Source organism: Lontra canadensis, unplaced genomic scaffold (assembly GCF_010015895.1).
Source record: "Lontra canadensis isolate GAN:19392208 unplaced genomic scaffold, GSC_riverotter_1.0 scaffold38, whole genome shotgun sequence".
Lineage (NCBI taxonomy): Eukaryota > Metazoa > Chordata > Mammalia > Carnivora > Mustelidae > Lontra > Lontra canadensis.
In genome coordinates, this window is record NW_022631032.1 from 3,448,855 (window position 1) to 3,464,573 (window position 15,719).

General features: G+C 44.2%; 1 protein-coding gene across 11 annotated transcripts in view; it reads right to left on the reverse strand.

Annotated features, from left to right (window-relative positions):
• Positions 1-212: 212 nt before the first annotated feature.
• The window catches only part of RUBCN (rubicon autophagy regulator), a 63,657-nt gene continuing 48,150 nt past the window's right edge, over positions 213-15,719 (reverse strand). For 4 of the 11 annotated variants that reach the window (XM_032869408.1, XM_032869407.1, XM_032869402.1 and 1 more), the window contains 12 exons: positions 15,482-15,692; positions 14,874-14,978; positions 12,343-12,417; positions 6,379-6,436; positions 5,506-5,638; positions 4,489-4,634; positions 3,835-3,899; positions 3,106-3,344; positions 2,507-2,568; positions 1,898-2,051; positions 712-805; positions 213-489 (listed from right to left, as the gene is read on the reverse strand). In XM_032869408.1, the coding sequence (XP_032725299.1) occupies positions 311-489; positions 712-805; positions 1,898-2,051; positions 2,507-2,568; positions 3,106-3,344; positions 3,835-3,899; positions 4,489-4,634; positions 5,506-5,638; positions 6,379-6,436; positions 12,343-12,417; positions 14,874-14,978; positions 15,482-15,692 (1,521 nt within the window). In that variant the 3' untranslated portion in view covers positions 213-310. The remainder of the gene's footprint in view (positions 490-711; positions 806-1,897; positions 2,052-2,506; positions 2,569-3,105; positions 3,345-3,834; positions 3,900-4,488; positions 4,635-5,505; positions 5,639-6,378; positions 6,437-12,342; positions 12,418-14,873; positions 14,979-15,481; positions 15,693-15,719) is intronic. The other 7 variants (XM_032869411.1, XM_032869406.1, XM_032869405.1 and 4 more) reach the window with 4 other exon arrangements.

A 15,719-nucleotide genomic window follows, 5' to 3' on the forward strand; every position in this document is an offset into this window, starting at 1 on the left:
CACGGATGTCAGAAGAATCAGGTCTCACCGTCCATTCCTGACAGAGGCACTAGAAGCTTCACATAAGGACTCATGTGTCAGTTCTGATGGAAATACCCGGTACCTACCAATTGCCACAACAGATTGGACCCCACCAACCTAACAAAGGTTGATTTACATGGACGTTAGACAAGTCATTAAAAAAAAATAATGATAATGATAAGAATTAAAGGAAAAAAAAAACCCAAGTCGGGAAAGTCCTTGAAAGGGTGGCTCAGTTCTGCATTACATGTGACCCTGGCCCCTGGAAAGAGGGTTTAATGCGCCTTCTTCAGGTGGCCTCCAGGACGGTGGCCTCTAGGGCCAAGGCTTCCGTGGGTTCTTCCTCGTAGTCTGACATGTAAGACTCCAGGCTCTGTTTGGCCAGCAGTTCCCGCCGGGCCTGCAGCCGCTCACACCGGGGACAGCTTCCAGACTTGAAACAAGCTTTATGGTAACACGCTTTACACTCTATTCGGGTTGGGAAGAGAACAGAGAACAACTTGTATTATCTCAGGCTGGAAGTAAGTCACTGTCACAGCCCCTTCTCACCACCAAGGCTTGGTATGCCCGGGCTGAAAACAGGGAGTTGTGGAGTCAAATTCAACTCCTGTTAACAGGGAAGGCTGAGGGAAATAATTAGCCTTGGGTTCAGTCTTGTTTGCCCACTCAACAGCGGGCACCGGCCCTTACCTTCACAGGTCCGGCACTTATGGAGCTCAAAAGGAAAGATGATGTCATCCTCATTCTGACAGAACTCACAGATGAAGCCCTTGGCTTGGCAGAGCTGGAGAGGAGAGGGACAGGCAGCAAAATGAGAGGCCTCATACCAGGGACGGGGACCAGGGGATGAACACAAATGAGGGAAAGAGCAAAATATAAATAAGACTTGAGTGGGTTCTCAGGGGTTCTCGTGCCTTCTGGGAAGAGAGCCAGCTGGACTCGGGGGCCTGAGAGCCAAACTGGGGCCAGGACTGGGCAGTGTGAGACAGAGCTTTAAAGTGGCTACAAGAGAGCTTGAGAAACTCCAGCCACAAGAGTGGTTTGTGACGTGGGGATGAAAAGGAAGGAATGGTGCCACAAAGGGCTTCATGAAGTCAAAATTCCAGTGTGGGTGATGATTCTATTTTGAAATAGGAACCACAGCCAATTAAGATAAAATGTGAAGACGAGGGCATTTCTCCAAAATAACACCCAGCCTTGAGTCAGGTTAGAGCGAAGTCTCATTCCCCCTGCCACACAGGATCTTTACATACGCCCTGTTTTAGGCTCTAATTCCGGGACTGTCACAGGAACATACACCAGGCATATTCTAAGATGTGAAATTCTAAAAATGGAACTTCTGAATTTCTGGCACATTGGGTATATCAAGGACAATAATAACCCGCATCTATAGAACGAAGAGTACAAAATGCTTTCACGTAAATTATGTCATCAGTTCTCAAAAATCCTGAGAGGAAAGGACAAGGGGTATTATTATCTTTGCTTTAAAGACAAGAAAATTGAGGCTTACTGCAGAGAGGGCAACATATTTCCTTTGGTCACACCGATTGAAAATGATAAAGCAGAGACCCGGTCCAGATTCTAGCTCCAGGTTCTCCTCCCACATGAGGACAATTCTATAGTGAAGGCCCCACTCAGTCCTGCCCGTTACCCAGGGGCTATGCCAGCACCACATCCTTTTCGAATTCCAGGTTCTTCAGATCTGGATGATTTAGCCTTTCCCCAACCCAGGTATTAGCAATCCTGCCCAGTTTCTGTCATAGTGCTGACAGGCCATGTCAACTTCCTAGAAATGCATGGCAAGAACCTGAGTCCATCCTACTCTCCATATCCCTAAGGAAGAGCCCAGTTCCGTGCTAAAGGGAGACCATCTCACCATGCATCGCTCTACGTGGGCAGCCCCTGCCTTGGTGAGCTCAGCAAGCCGGGGCCCCAATTCCCCCTTCCTGGTTGCAGTCAAGTCATTCAGTGAGTACAGGTGAAGATCCTCGGTCAGGTGGCCTGGAACTGTGTCAAAGGAATCCAGAAGCCTACAGGAAGTGAGGGGAAGTAAGCAGGCACAGAAAATGAACATTTTGTGCAGCCCATCAAAACAGAGAAGCAGGACAGGGAAGAGAAGGGTCCCAGGCAGAGGCAACGAGGGTGGGCAACACTCAGCCAGCCTAGGTGTTCCAGACCACCCCAGACCCTCCACACTACTAGGTATCTGGATAGGAGAAGGGCCTTTTATGCCCTTCTGCAAGTGATTCATGCCAGCTTGCAAAGCGTAGTAGGTCTGCCCTGGATAGAAGAACCAGAGACTTCCCCTTCCAGAGAGAAGAACAGAGACACAGTTTCTCCTATAGGCTTCTTGTTTACCATTTCTGGAGTTGTCTGCAAATCTCTCTATTCTCCCTCTTCACATAATAAGGGACAACTGCAGGGGCATGTGTCTTTCAGAGACATTAACCCAGCAAGAGGCCTCTGGCCTCCACACAAGACTTACTCTTTGGCCAGTCGGCATGTCTTGAACATGTTCTTCATATGATACAGCTGAATCCGCAGCAGCTGAAGAGGAAGATGTGGTGGTGGTTGAGTGGGGGGTAAGACCAGGTATGGAGACGAGAGGAAAAACCATTAGAATGACCAGGACCCTTGAACCACGGGGACCCAGAAGCTTTGCATGCGGCAGCCAGAGCCCAACGTTTCTCTATATCCGTAACTCAACAACTTGCTTTAAAATGACCTCCCATCAGAGAGGCACCCCCCTCTGCTTGGCTGGGCTCCCAAATCACATACACAACTGAGAGCCACTGAGAAATCCGGAATTTGAATTTCCCACCTGCTAGCCTCTCCTCCCTTGAGTATACGTTCAGGGCAGGGAGAACTGTTTTTGTCACTGAGTGCCATCTATGGCTTCAGAGTGGAGGTGGGGAAGGGTGGGGACTGAGAACGTATGCAGAGAAAGCATGACTGAGGAGATGGTTCCAGCTCTGACATGATGACAGAGATGGGTGTGGTGACCCGGGCAAAGCCTGTATGAACAGAGGGAGGGGATGAGGGATGAGGAGGGTAATCTAGGATGTTGCCTTTCAAGGCTCTCACCCGGACTTGATTGAGCAGCTTGACCTTCCTATAGAGGGCACTGTTGATGTCCTGCACATTGAAAAGAGGATCGTTCCAGATCTTAATGAGAAGGTCCTTGGAGAAGTTGCTGACATAGTACTTGCTGAAGTCCCACTTGCGCAGAACCCGGCTGGGGATGACCATCTGGGCATTTTCATGGCAGCACTGACAGAAGTACTTGCCCAAGTACTCACAGTACCGCAGCCGCTTGATATAATCTGGAAAAACCAGAAAATCAAAGGTCAGATGTGGCTTTCCCATCTACAAGCCAGGGAGGCAGCACCCCTGCCCCTTTTCAAAGAGCAGGAAGGGATGACCACCCAGCTCCATCCACCTCAGTATGCGCTCCCAAAGCTAGCAGAAACCCACGGAGTGGGGCCTGTGGTTTTTGTGTCCCCCGGAAGGCCACTGAGGATGCAAACCTTGTCAGAGATGGTAAGATCCAACTTCCAAGCACCTGGCCTGAAGTACCCAGTCTTCTTCAGTGCACAATGTTGGTAATGTGCCCCCAGAAATAACTTCTCTCTGATTGCCAGTGATCTTGCCTAGACCTACCTTCCAGGTCCAGGCCCCTTCTTTCCCTTTCCTAGTTCTGCTCTGCCGCCTCCTCTCACTATCTCCCTGACCAGCCCCTCTGCTGAGTGTGTGAGGTGGTACAGCCGCTGGAAGTGGTATGGGGGTGCTATGGGGGTGGGAGAAGATGCTCACCAGGGTCGGTCCGAATGCCACACCCTGCGCAGCGGTAATTCTGCTTGGCCACCGCGATCTTCCTCCTGAGGAGAGGGGGAGGGGACAGCTTTGGCAGATACCAGCTACACAAGGCCTCTGGCTTGTCAAGGATAAGGAGGCAAAGACAGGGCTCCTGTTAAGTAAGTATGGGGAGAGGGGGAGCTCACATACTGTGTTTTAGAGTTGGACCCAACGTACCCACTGGGAGAACCAATTCAAACTGAGGATTACTAGGTGAGGATTTAGGTCTAGGCAGGGACAGCCCCCAATAATGAATCACACTTCCTGTACAAATGTAAGAGATGAGAATAGGACATGGGGAAAGAACAAGAGGAAAGAAAAGCATTCATCTTAAGAGAAGAAAACCAAGAAAATCTCACAAAACTACTGGGAGGAAGGCAATAGTTGGGAAGGCCAGTGATACCAGACCTCATCTCCGGTTAGCTCTGGGAAGCAACAGGAGGAGCAGGAGTAAGACTTGTGACAAGACGGACAATCCCCTCCCTCTGCTACTGAGTAAACAGAATTGTGCAGGAGTTACGGGCGGAGGCAGAGACAAAAAGGTGAGGAGGCTGCCCCGATAACCCAGAGGATGTATCCGTTTCCCAAAGGACACAGACACTGGCTACTCACGTCGGGGCTGGATGAACATTAAAAATGATCTGAGGCCGGGGTGGGGCCCACTCCAAGTTGCCACGAACACGAATCCGTAGCTTGTAGATGTCAGCATGCTGCCCGTCATCTGGTGAGATGGGCAGTGAGTCAGGGATGGGCAGGAGCTGCAGGAGAAAAGCACAGGATGATCGAACACAGATAGTCTGGGGGAACACTGACTTGACCCGTTGGCCATCACAGAAACACAGTTAATGACAGACATTTCAAGAACACTTCAGGTAAAAGTGTTAGAGGAACCTTGGCCCTCAAAACAAACCACGAAGGCACCGGGCTACTAGAAGGGTGGGCCTTGTATTCCACGAAGCAAAAGGAACAGAAACGGCATTCCAGTGCGGTGGTACCCATTGCTGATGCTGTCCCTGAACCTACCCCAGGGCCCTTGCTATGCTATATGCAACTTGTAGAGCAAAGAAGAATATGAACAGTTCACTTTTTCAGTGTCTCAAAGGTGGTCACAGCACAGAACTTCCACCTCTGGGTCTGGTAAGCAGTCATATGGAATAAGGAGAATGAAGGAGCCATTATCTCTTATTTTGAATATTGCCAGGGAAAACCCAGGCAAGCATGTATTCATTCATTCATTCATTCATTCACTCAACACACTTGTAACAAATGGCTTCTATGAGTAAGGAAAGAAATACATAGACTCACTCTAGAAGAGGGGTATGTGACAAAAGAGAACAGCATCAGAAAGGCTCACACCCTCCTGGGGCTGGACAGTGGGAGAAAAAAACAGCTGAAGAGGAGCGCCTGGGTGGTAGAGTCAGTTAAGCATCTGCCTTCGGCTCAAGACATGATCCCAGCTCCTGGGATCGAATCTCACATCGGGCTCCCTGCTCATCAGAGAGTCTGCATCTCCCTCTCCCTCTGACACTCCCCGTGTTCATACTTGCACACACTCTCTCTTTCTGTCAAATAAATAAAATCCTTTGGGAAAAAAAAAAGAAGAAAAGAAAAAAAGCTGATGCAGTCTACCTTCTGAGGGGCATCGTGCTCTGGAACTAGCCATTCCAGCTCTGAGGCAGCTGGGAGCTGCATGCCTTCGAACTGCTTCAAGAGTCCCATGGCCACTGCCTCCGCAGACGTGGAGTGAAGAAAGCAGTGAGAACTGGAAAGGAGATTCAAGGAAGGCTGAGTGTAGAGAAAAGACAGGAAGATGGGAGCCTTCCCTCCAGGATCTGATATTATGCCTTGTGACTTCCAGGCTGAAAACACTCCCAGCACCCCCAGTCGGCTTGGCTTCTTTTCTCATCATCTTCAGACACACGTAGAGAGGAAAATATATTGATCTTATGGTCTGAAGACTTTGGCTCAAATCCCACTTAACAGCATTATATAGCACTGTTAGTTAAGGATTCTATATCACTTCCCTTCTCAAAGTTTCAGTTTCTTTAACTGCAAAATGGGGGTTATAAGACCTGTTTACAAAATCAATGGAGTAAAACTGCCTTGCGAACAATAAAGGACGATTTGTTGCTCCCAAATGGCCCATTATTTCCCCTAGTTGGATCTACATTGTGAAATCGGTTCAATTAGATTTCATAATCAGAAATCATGATCACTGTTCTCTCTTTGGGGACCTGATCTTCTGGGGGCCTCTGGTATCATCAGAGTCAGCAGAGAAGAAACAATCCATACTGCAAACTTTTCCTCCACCAGAGCCCACCCCGTTTAAACGAATGATCCCAGGGGGCTTGCCACCATCAGGTAGGCCCATCAATTTAACTTTTACCTTGTCTCTTTGTGAATGTGGCTACTTCATCTATGGCCTTTCCCATCCATACACCAAGAACTGGGTTTGTTTCTCCATATACCTAAGGTTTTATTGGGGGCAGGGAGAGTACTTACAAGGATTGAGAAGTGAAGGATTTGCTGTTTGAGGCTGTGCTTCTTCTGATGTCAGCATCTAAATGGAAACCAGAGGTAAGGGGAGCAGGAAATGGGAAGGGAGCAGGTAAGGGATAGTAATGGAAACCATTCCAAGCTTTTGCCAGCTCAGCGCTCAGGGTAGGGACTACAAGCTACATTCTACACAGGATAAGGAGCAGAGACCAAGTGAAGCTCTACACATAATTTATAGTTTGGCTCTGTTCAAATCACAACAAGGCTGAATTAGTGACGTTATGCACAGCATGGAGACAGTCAAAATGGCTATAAATCAAGGTGGGAACACAAACTCAGATTGGTGCAAAACAGTGAATGAGAAAAGGAAGCAACCTAAGGCACACAGGGACACACCCTCTATCAAGCAGAAACACAAAGAAATTATTCCAATCTCTCCCTCATTCTCTAAATCTCAAGCCCTCTTAAATGATAAAATCTCAAGATAAGAACTCTGTCTAGCTCTTTTTTATATCAAAATCGGACTTAATGCAGAAGTTGGATCACGGAGGTAACCCATTTGATGTCAAAGGTGGAACTGGAGCTTTGCTCCTAACGTCTGACTACTATTGCTACTGCTTCCAAATGTGCTAAGTCTTCTGTATCCTTATAAAAGCTTCATGGAAGGATTTCCTTTCTGTCTGGTGGAACGGGAATAGAACTTCTCTTGCAGCTCCTTGGATGCCTGGTAATCAACAAATGTTCATGGAGATACTCAACACGATCTTTTCTATAGAACTCTAAGGCATAATGGCAGGAATCTATGGCAGACTTTCTAAAGCCCATTTCCGCTAAAGGATTTTTTTTTTTTTTTCCGCTAAAGGATTTTAAAGAGGATTCCTAATAACGATATGTCTGAACCTCCAAGGACCTTGTCTTCCCAAATATGTTTGATGGGGAAAATGTGAAAGAGAACACTCATGTTCAAGAAAGGCAGATAGAGTGTATTCAAGTCATGAAAACAAGACTGTTGTGGTAAGTCTCATTCCTCGTTTGCTTTGATGCCCGCTGGAAAGACATTCCTTTCCTAATTAAAGCTACACAATGATCAATTTGCTGCATTTGAGCCCCTCAGTAGAGCTTTAGTTGTCACTTGGCAATTGGCCATAAATAGCTCAACTGTTCTTCATGCTTCCTCTGTATATATATTTTTATATGTGCCACCAGATCATAAAATCTCCTTGTGAGGAAATGAGAGCATGTCTAATTCTTCTGCTTGACCCAAAATATTTAGTACAGGGCTCTGTATATAAGCCCTGTATACTCAAAGAATATTCCTAACAAATCAATGTTTTCAAAGCTACATACACAAGAGAGCAGAATTGATGTCTGTCAATGAATTTTCATATGCTCTCTAAGCACAGAAAAGATTTAAGACAGCAACAAAATTTTTGACTAGTAAATAGCAAATCCTATTTTATTTAACAAAGTTCACCTATATCACATTTTCTATCTGACTTTATACCACCAAAATCCAGATCTCAATACATTGCTAGTTGCCTATTCCATTCTAAATAGTACTAGTGAAGGAAAAAACAATTCTAGGCAACAGCAGACCTTCACAGACCATTTGGTTTGTAGCATTTATATGAATAATACTTATACTGCTTTGAATTTGTACATAAGTCTTGTCTTGCTCTTATAAGCCTGACTGTTTTGTACATAATAGGTTTTCAGAAAATATTTCCTAAATCAATGATTAACTGGCTAAAAGAAAAAAGCAAATACCAGCCTGCTAAGGGAGTGACAGAAAGAAAAATGAGAGAAAATCTTAGATATCTTTGAATAAAGAGCTAACCAATATTGCTACTGTAGGCCCAGGCTATTAAAGAAAATTCTGCACATCAGAGAGAAGTGGTGATAATTCATGGTTGCTAAGGAAACCATCGTCTTTGAAAAACTATTTAGTAGTTCTTCAACCTCACAGAGAAGAAGTTATTTTTTTCTTTGAGAAGAAAAAAAAAATCATTCTCTGCTCTTTGGAATACATAGTCAAGTCCTACTTTACCACATTTCCTCTTTTTTACCAGAGGTATGATGGCTTCCTACCTAATCATGAATACTTTCAAGAGCGTGGAGGACCACACAGGTTTGGCTGTGACACTCACCCTGGGAGCAGAGAGGGAGAAGTAGCCCCTGACATTGAAAGAGACATCCCACCTGACACTGGCCAAGTACCGTGAAGGCCCTGTGGGTCCTGGGCCTCTGCTGCATTCTGCCAACTCTCTGGCCAGTTCACGCATGTAATTACGTTAATGTGGTTGTACACTAGTCGAAGATCTGGATGAAAATTAAGGATTTTTCCAGGGTCCAAGACAGAAAATTAAGAAGTAAAGAGCAGAGGAGGCCATTCAATTGGACAGATATTAACCTAATTATGAAACTTTTAATTGATTATTTGGCAAGGATCTGTTCCTAAGAGAACTGATTTCAAATGCTCCTGATGCTTTAGATAAGGTTATTACTACTGACTGAAAAAAATTCAAAATGACATGCTATAAGAAATGAATTTTCTATATGCCCAGACACTGGTATTGGGATGATCAGGAAAGAACTGGTTAAAACCTCGGCAAAATCTGCAAATTTTTAAACAAAGTGAGGCACAGGAAGAGATTCGTCTTCAGAATTTACTGGCCAGTCTGACATTGGTTTCCTTCCTGCTTTCCTTCCAGCAGATAAGGTGATACCCAACGCACTTGAAGGTCTAACTCCATTGAATTTTCTGTAACTGCTGACTAGACAGGAAACATTTTAAAATGGAGAATCACAGTTACTCTGCTTTTTTAAAAAGAAAAAAAATATTCAGAAGGGCAATGTGGGGAGAAGCAATTGATTACCTGAATTGGACATAATTGAAAAACTTGTCAGGAAACATGGTTTATGAACTTCTGTCTTTATATATTATGCCAGTTATCAACTTAATTGCCTTTCAGCTCCAAACCTGCCCTCCATTTTGTCTGCTCCATGATGATGGAACCGGACTCATACAGTGGCCCTCCACCAGACGGCACCATGTTAAGCTTTTGTCAGGAGCCGGCACTGTGGGGACATTGAGGAGGAAGGGGTTTCTCTTGCCGAGTCTGCTGTGCTCCTCTAGGCAGACTCCTGCATGTAGGACACATGACTTTTCCCTGGGGAAGCACACCTTCATGAAGGTGGCGTTCTAGCAGAGTGCCACCAGTGGAACTTCTCATAAACAGCTTACCCCGGCACCTCCTGGGAAAGCTTCAGGCAAGTGCCACAGGGTTGGCACCTCCCATGCACAACCTTCCCCAGTGTCTCTCAGCTCAGTTCTGAGTATCTCGGCACCTCCCTAGTGGCTGCCTCTGCCAGCTCCTCACAGAAGGGTTTCCTGGTGCTGTTGGCCTGGTACAGCATCCCCAGGCCCTCTTTTAGGGCAGCTCTACAGCCTTAGAGAACGTATCCACCTCTAGGGAGCCAGGAGGTCTGGATCTCAGCCTTGGGGATGTGGGTACCTTCTACACGTGTTCCTTCCTGGGTGCTCTCCCTCGGGCCCAGGGATACTGACTGCTACCTGTATCTGCTATTCCTGTATTCTTTAGAGTTCTTTTCATGCCTTATGAGCCAGTCTCCTATTACTTCAGTCCCCCATGACAGTTAATAATTCTTATTTTAAATCTTCCCTATTCAAATTACTCTGTGGTTTCTGTTTCCTGATTGGACCATGACCAGATACATGCATGTGGAAGACTGAAATTCTAGAAGAACCAACAAAGGAAGATAAAGAACAATTGATAAAGCTGTGATAAAAGAGGAAAGTGGGGTGGAGAACAAAACCCCAAACCTAAAGAGGCTGAAAAGACTGTCTGGGATTGGGAGCTTATGAACGACCTCATACCAGTGTGGCAGATACCATCAGAAGGAACTGATGAAATAAAAGCAGCCAGATGCAAAAGATCACATGTTGTAGGATGTATTTATAGGAAATGTCCAGAAAAGGCAAATCTATAGATACTAAAAGCAGATTAACAATGGACTGGGGCTTGGGGTGGAAACAGAAATTAACTGTAAATGGACACAAGTAATCTTATTGGGATGATATAAATATTCTAAAACTGGATTATGGTGATGGATGCACAACTTGGTAAATTTACTAAAAATTACTGAAAGGAGTAGGCTGATGAATATATAGCTTTCTATGAATAAGCTTTCTGTGATCACAAGGTTTATATCTACTTTATTGCTGGGAGGAAGTAATTTCCAAATCTATTTCCTTCAGAAACACTTCTGTTCCATATGCTCTACTCAATGAATCAGGATCTAAGAAATTACCATCCATAATGATGCTTAAGCATTTAAATTTTCCTAAGGGTGTTATAGATTTTAATGACCTTCCTCTGAAAGTATCCTCAGAGGTTCTTCAATAGCATAAATCACTTTGGATGATCAAAAAGATACACATCTGTAAACCTCCGGATATAATCAGAAGACTGCTAACGAGAAGTATAATGACACTTTTTAGGAAGAATTTTGTACTGTTAATAAACCAGAAACAGATGAAAAGGAACAGAAAGCATAAAGAAGTCTAGAGTAAAGAAAGATGAAATATAAATGATATTTTCATAAATAAGAATCCATATGTAGAAAGAAGATAAAACAAGCTACTACTTTCGAGAGAACTTGTTCTGATTGCTTTCCCTCTAACTCCCATAATGTGCTAGGATTGCGGGTACAAGAAAAAGTAGTATTTTAGTTGAAAAATGTTTCATATATGTAAAATGTATAAATGTATAAAAATGTATGAAAAACTTTAAAGCTCCCAAAACGGGGAAAGAAAAGATGCCAGGAAGACCAAATAAAAGTCTGCCTTATGGTTAAAGCAAACGGAACACGCGCTGACAAATGGCAGGCAGTCAATCAATGTACCCACAAATGGACTGTGGTTGTAAACACATAAGAAACCAGTTAAACAAGTGATAGGATAATTACTTCTCAAGCAAGGGAAGATGATGTTGGAATAAATTACAACTGTTTGGGGTTAGAGAAAAATGGGCCTAAATACCCTTATTTCTTCAAATCTTTACCTAATCTTACATAAGTATTTCAAATTCTAGTGGCTGACACCATCAACAGTTAAAATGAACTGTTTAGGGGCACCTGGGTGGCTCTGCGTTAAAGCCTCTGCCTTTGGCTCAGGTCATGATCCCAGGCTCCTATGATGGAGCCCTCATTGGCATCGGCTTTGGGCTGTCTGCTCAGCAGGGAGCCTGCTTCCCCCTCTCTCTATTCCCGCCTCTCTGCCTACTTGTAATCTCTGTCCAATAAATAAATAAATAAAGTATTTTTTTTTAAATGAACTGTTTAATAAAAAGTCCTGAGTTCTGCTGGTGTGTGTTTAAAAGCACTTTGAGTTGAAAATTGCTCCTTTCATTTAACCCCACCTACAGAAAGCCTACCCGTTTGAATCATAAATCAATTACTAAGGCCAAACATAAAGCAACAGTAAATCCTAATTGTATACAAAATACCAAGAAGAGATAGCTTTCTGCAAACTGACTCTGCAAATTCAAAACTCTAAAGACACATTCCGCTTCCACACCATTCTATCTGACTTTCGCTGTCTGAACATGTAGCCGTGGCTTAGCTAGTGGTTTGAACTAAAACCTCTTCACCTGACCATTGCTTTCTAAACTGTCTACTACCTCCATCAGTCGTAATGACCACTCAGTCTATAAATATCGCTGTAGGGAAGGATCAACAAGGACGATCTCAGGAAGGAGGATTACTGGGGGTCATATGAAGAAGAAAATGAGCATTTGAAATATTCTTTGCTGGCTCAAGTCTGGTTCTCCCCGACTACTTCTCTAACCCTTATAGACAGGTGTCACAAGATAGAGGATGGACATAAGCTGATGCGAACATTCACACACATGCATGTATGAGCACACCCACACTTGCAGCACAGGCTACCTGAAAACATCGAGGCCATTGACACTGAGAGTCCGTTCTTTGACATGTGAGTCAGGTTAGATCCTTCGCTACCATCTGTGATAATGATTATAAAAGGGGGCCCTTTAGTATTCAGACAGGAGGTAAATTGATGAGAATGACAGTTCTGTACCATATGTTCCTAGAATCAGGACTTGACATTGCTCCAAAAGATGAACTGCTTAGAGGATCACATCCACAGGTGGGCACTCAGTATATCCTGGCACACAGTCACTGCAGCTTCCCCAAATCAGCCTGGCCTTAAAGACCTCGAAGGTAGTGGTTCTCAACCAGGGGAGATTTTTGCACCCTTGCAGATATTTGGGTGCAGGCCAGGGAGGAAGCTAAACATTCTATGATGCATTGGACAGTCTGTTACAACAAAGAATTATCTGGCCTAGAGGTTGAGAGACCCTTCCCTAAAGTCTTTTCCTTTAAGGATTTCCATCCTGAGCTGACCTCGAATGAGGTTCCTTCCAGACTGAACAGCTTCCCGGGGCTCCCTGCTTTGCTGCAAGGAACACTTAGTAGTCAAGTGGGCTGCTCTACACATAATGAAGCAGTGTTTTGAATTTACCTTAATATTACCCTCGTGAGAATCTGCTGATCCGGGAGATAGGGCAGAACCCTTTATTTTTTTCTAATTTGGAGATCAAGTCAATCACAGATTGTGGTATAAGAAACAATATAGAGTTGGTCTCTGCTTAGTTTCCGGCATAGAGCTCCTAAAATCTTGGCAATTTCCAGAGTGATACGAATGTCTTTTGTTATTCATAATGAGTCCCTTTCTGTTATATCTGAATTTATGCTAATGAGGCAAGCTTGGGGAGCATCCAGATAACTTCAGGATGGGGCTGGTTGCCAGAAGAAAAACCAACCACCATGTTAGAGGATTAGAATTTTTAGTCCCCCCCCCATTACCCCCAAAAGGGAGAGGGACTGCAGATTGAGTTCGATCATCAATAACCAATGATTTAAGCACTCATGCCTACCTATGGAATGAAATCTTGATAAAACACTGACACTGGTGACTGTCAGTGGGAGAGCTACCTGGTTGGTGAACATACTGATGGACTGGCAGTCTGGCCCACCCTGAACGCACAGACACAGAGGCTCCTGTGCTTGGGAAACTGGGTCCTTGCCCTAAGTACCTCTCCATCTGACTGCTCATTTGTATCCTCTACGATAAAAAGTAATCTTAACTGTAGTGTTTTCCTGGGTTCCGTAAGTCATTCTAGCAAATTATGGAAACTGGGGGTTGTGGAAAACCCCTGAATTTGTAGTTGGCTAGGGAGAAGAGCAGGTAACCTGGTGACCCCATTTGTGGTTGACATCTGCAATGGGAGTATTCTGTGGGATTGAGCCCTTAAACTGTGGGGTCTATACTACCTCCAGGTGTTCATGTCAGAATTAAATTGCAAGATACTCGGTTGGTGTCAGAGAACTGGAGAAATATTGGAAAACCACATACAAAAAAAAAAAAAACCCCAAATGGAGTTTTAAGTGGCGATTATTGTCATGAACAGAAATCAGATATATTAAAGAGAACAAAGAAGGAAGACTACCTAGAGACCTGGAAAAATATGTCTAAAAATTGTATTTCTGAATGGGGAGGAAATCCAAGTACCACCAGGTACTTCCAATATTACTATTGGAAGTCTGTGCAGATGAAAAGTAAATTACCTCAATTCTCTAGATTGATATAAACAGATCTATTAAAAAAAGATCTATTCATCATCATCTTACAATGGGGAACTACAGATACAATTCACCTCTATAAGAAAATAACTCATGGAGGAAATGTCCCAGAACTGCTTTTTGGTTTATTTGTTGCACTGATGGGAACTTGAAGAAATTTATGATTTGCAGTAATGGATTAATCCACTAATCATGGGCTAACCTGATTTAATGCAACTGCCTTCCCAGATTAGACCCCTTCCCCTTCTCTGTGCATATACTTACAACAACTACTACTACGACAATGAGGGTCTGTGATTCTGCTAAGCAAGTAGCACTGATAGAACAGAATAAAGCTCTACTTCCTAAACTTCATTTTTTCCCCCCTGTTTTGCTTTCTTCCCCACAATGACTCTTTTTGTCCTTTTCTCTTAGGATTATAACAAAGCTCCTTTTAAACACTTTGAAACAATTTCAATTGTGTTTTGGAACACAAGAGAATAGGATTCTAATTTCAAGCAGGTATGGGCCAGCCCTAGGCTGTAAGCGGGAGAAATCAGAGTGAAAATCCAAGAGAAAAGTGCAACTGAGACCCATCAAGGTGGCTCCAGCAGCCAGACCACTCTGAAGCACTTCCTTTCAGTGTTCTCTGCTGCTTAAATTTTACTAAAAGGGTTTTGTTTTTGGCAAGAGAGGCTGTCTCTTACAACTACTGACAACGTTCCAAAATGGGCCATATTGAAGATTCTCTATACTTAGGGAAAGCTTCTCACTCTATGACTTCAAATTGAAAGAAACAGGTAATGAATGTAGCTTGAAATAGCGTCACTCCTTACCTTGGATTTCAAATTCATCAACCTCGTCTGCAGAGCCAGAGTCAGAGAACTGCGTTGAATCACGTGAACTAAACTGGGAGCTGCTAGAAATGACCCGAAAGCCTGCTATGTTTAAAAAAGAAAGAAAGAAAGGTAATAAGTGGGACAGAAGGAGGTTACCTATTCCAAGGGTCACAATGAAAGGCACCTGGTATGCCTTCAACAGCAAAGGAAATAGAACCTTGGCCAGGAGTGATGCTGGGGGAAATGGAAACAGCTCTTCTTGCTAGGTGTCCCCCATTTTATTCCCAAAATTTTGAAAGTTTCACAGAAACAGGAGATACTACTGTCTCAGAAGTGGCTCTGGGACCAGCAATCTTAGTTCTCATACTAGAAACCTACTTTTTGGAAGATATTTCTGAAGTAGGAAATGGATGAACTCTAGGACTCTGGGTCTGACAGGAAAAAAAATTAGAACAACATAAAAAAAAAAAAAATCTTTCTGACACCAGAGGAACCCTTGGCTTGGTTACATCTCAAAGACAGACAAGAAAGGAAGCGCACGAGGAACCAAGTCTTAGCCCGAAGCCCTGCAGCAGCGGAAATAAGGTGCTCGAAGCCCCACTCACTTCCATGCTCAGTCTCCTGGTACATGGGGAGCAGGTTTTTGGTGCGGATCTGCTGGCGCCTAAGGCGGATCTTCTGCTTCAGTTCCTGGATCTCTCTGTCGCTGTCCTCCTCCTCTTCCTCCTCCTCTTCTAGGCACTGGCTCATCATGTTACACTTCATGAGTTCGATGGCAGCAATCAAGGACTCTGAGATGCTGAAATGCGCATTCTCCTGGGGGAAGGAGAGCACCAAAGAAGC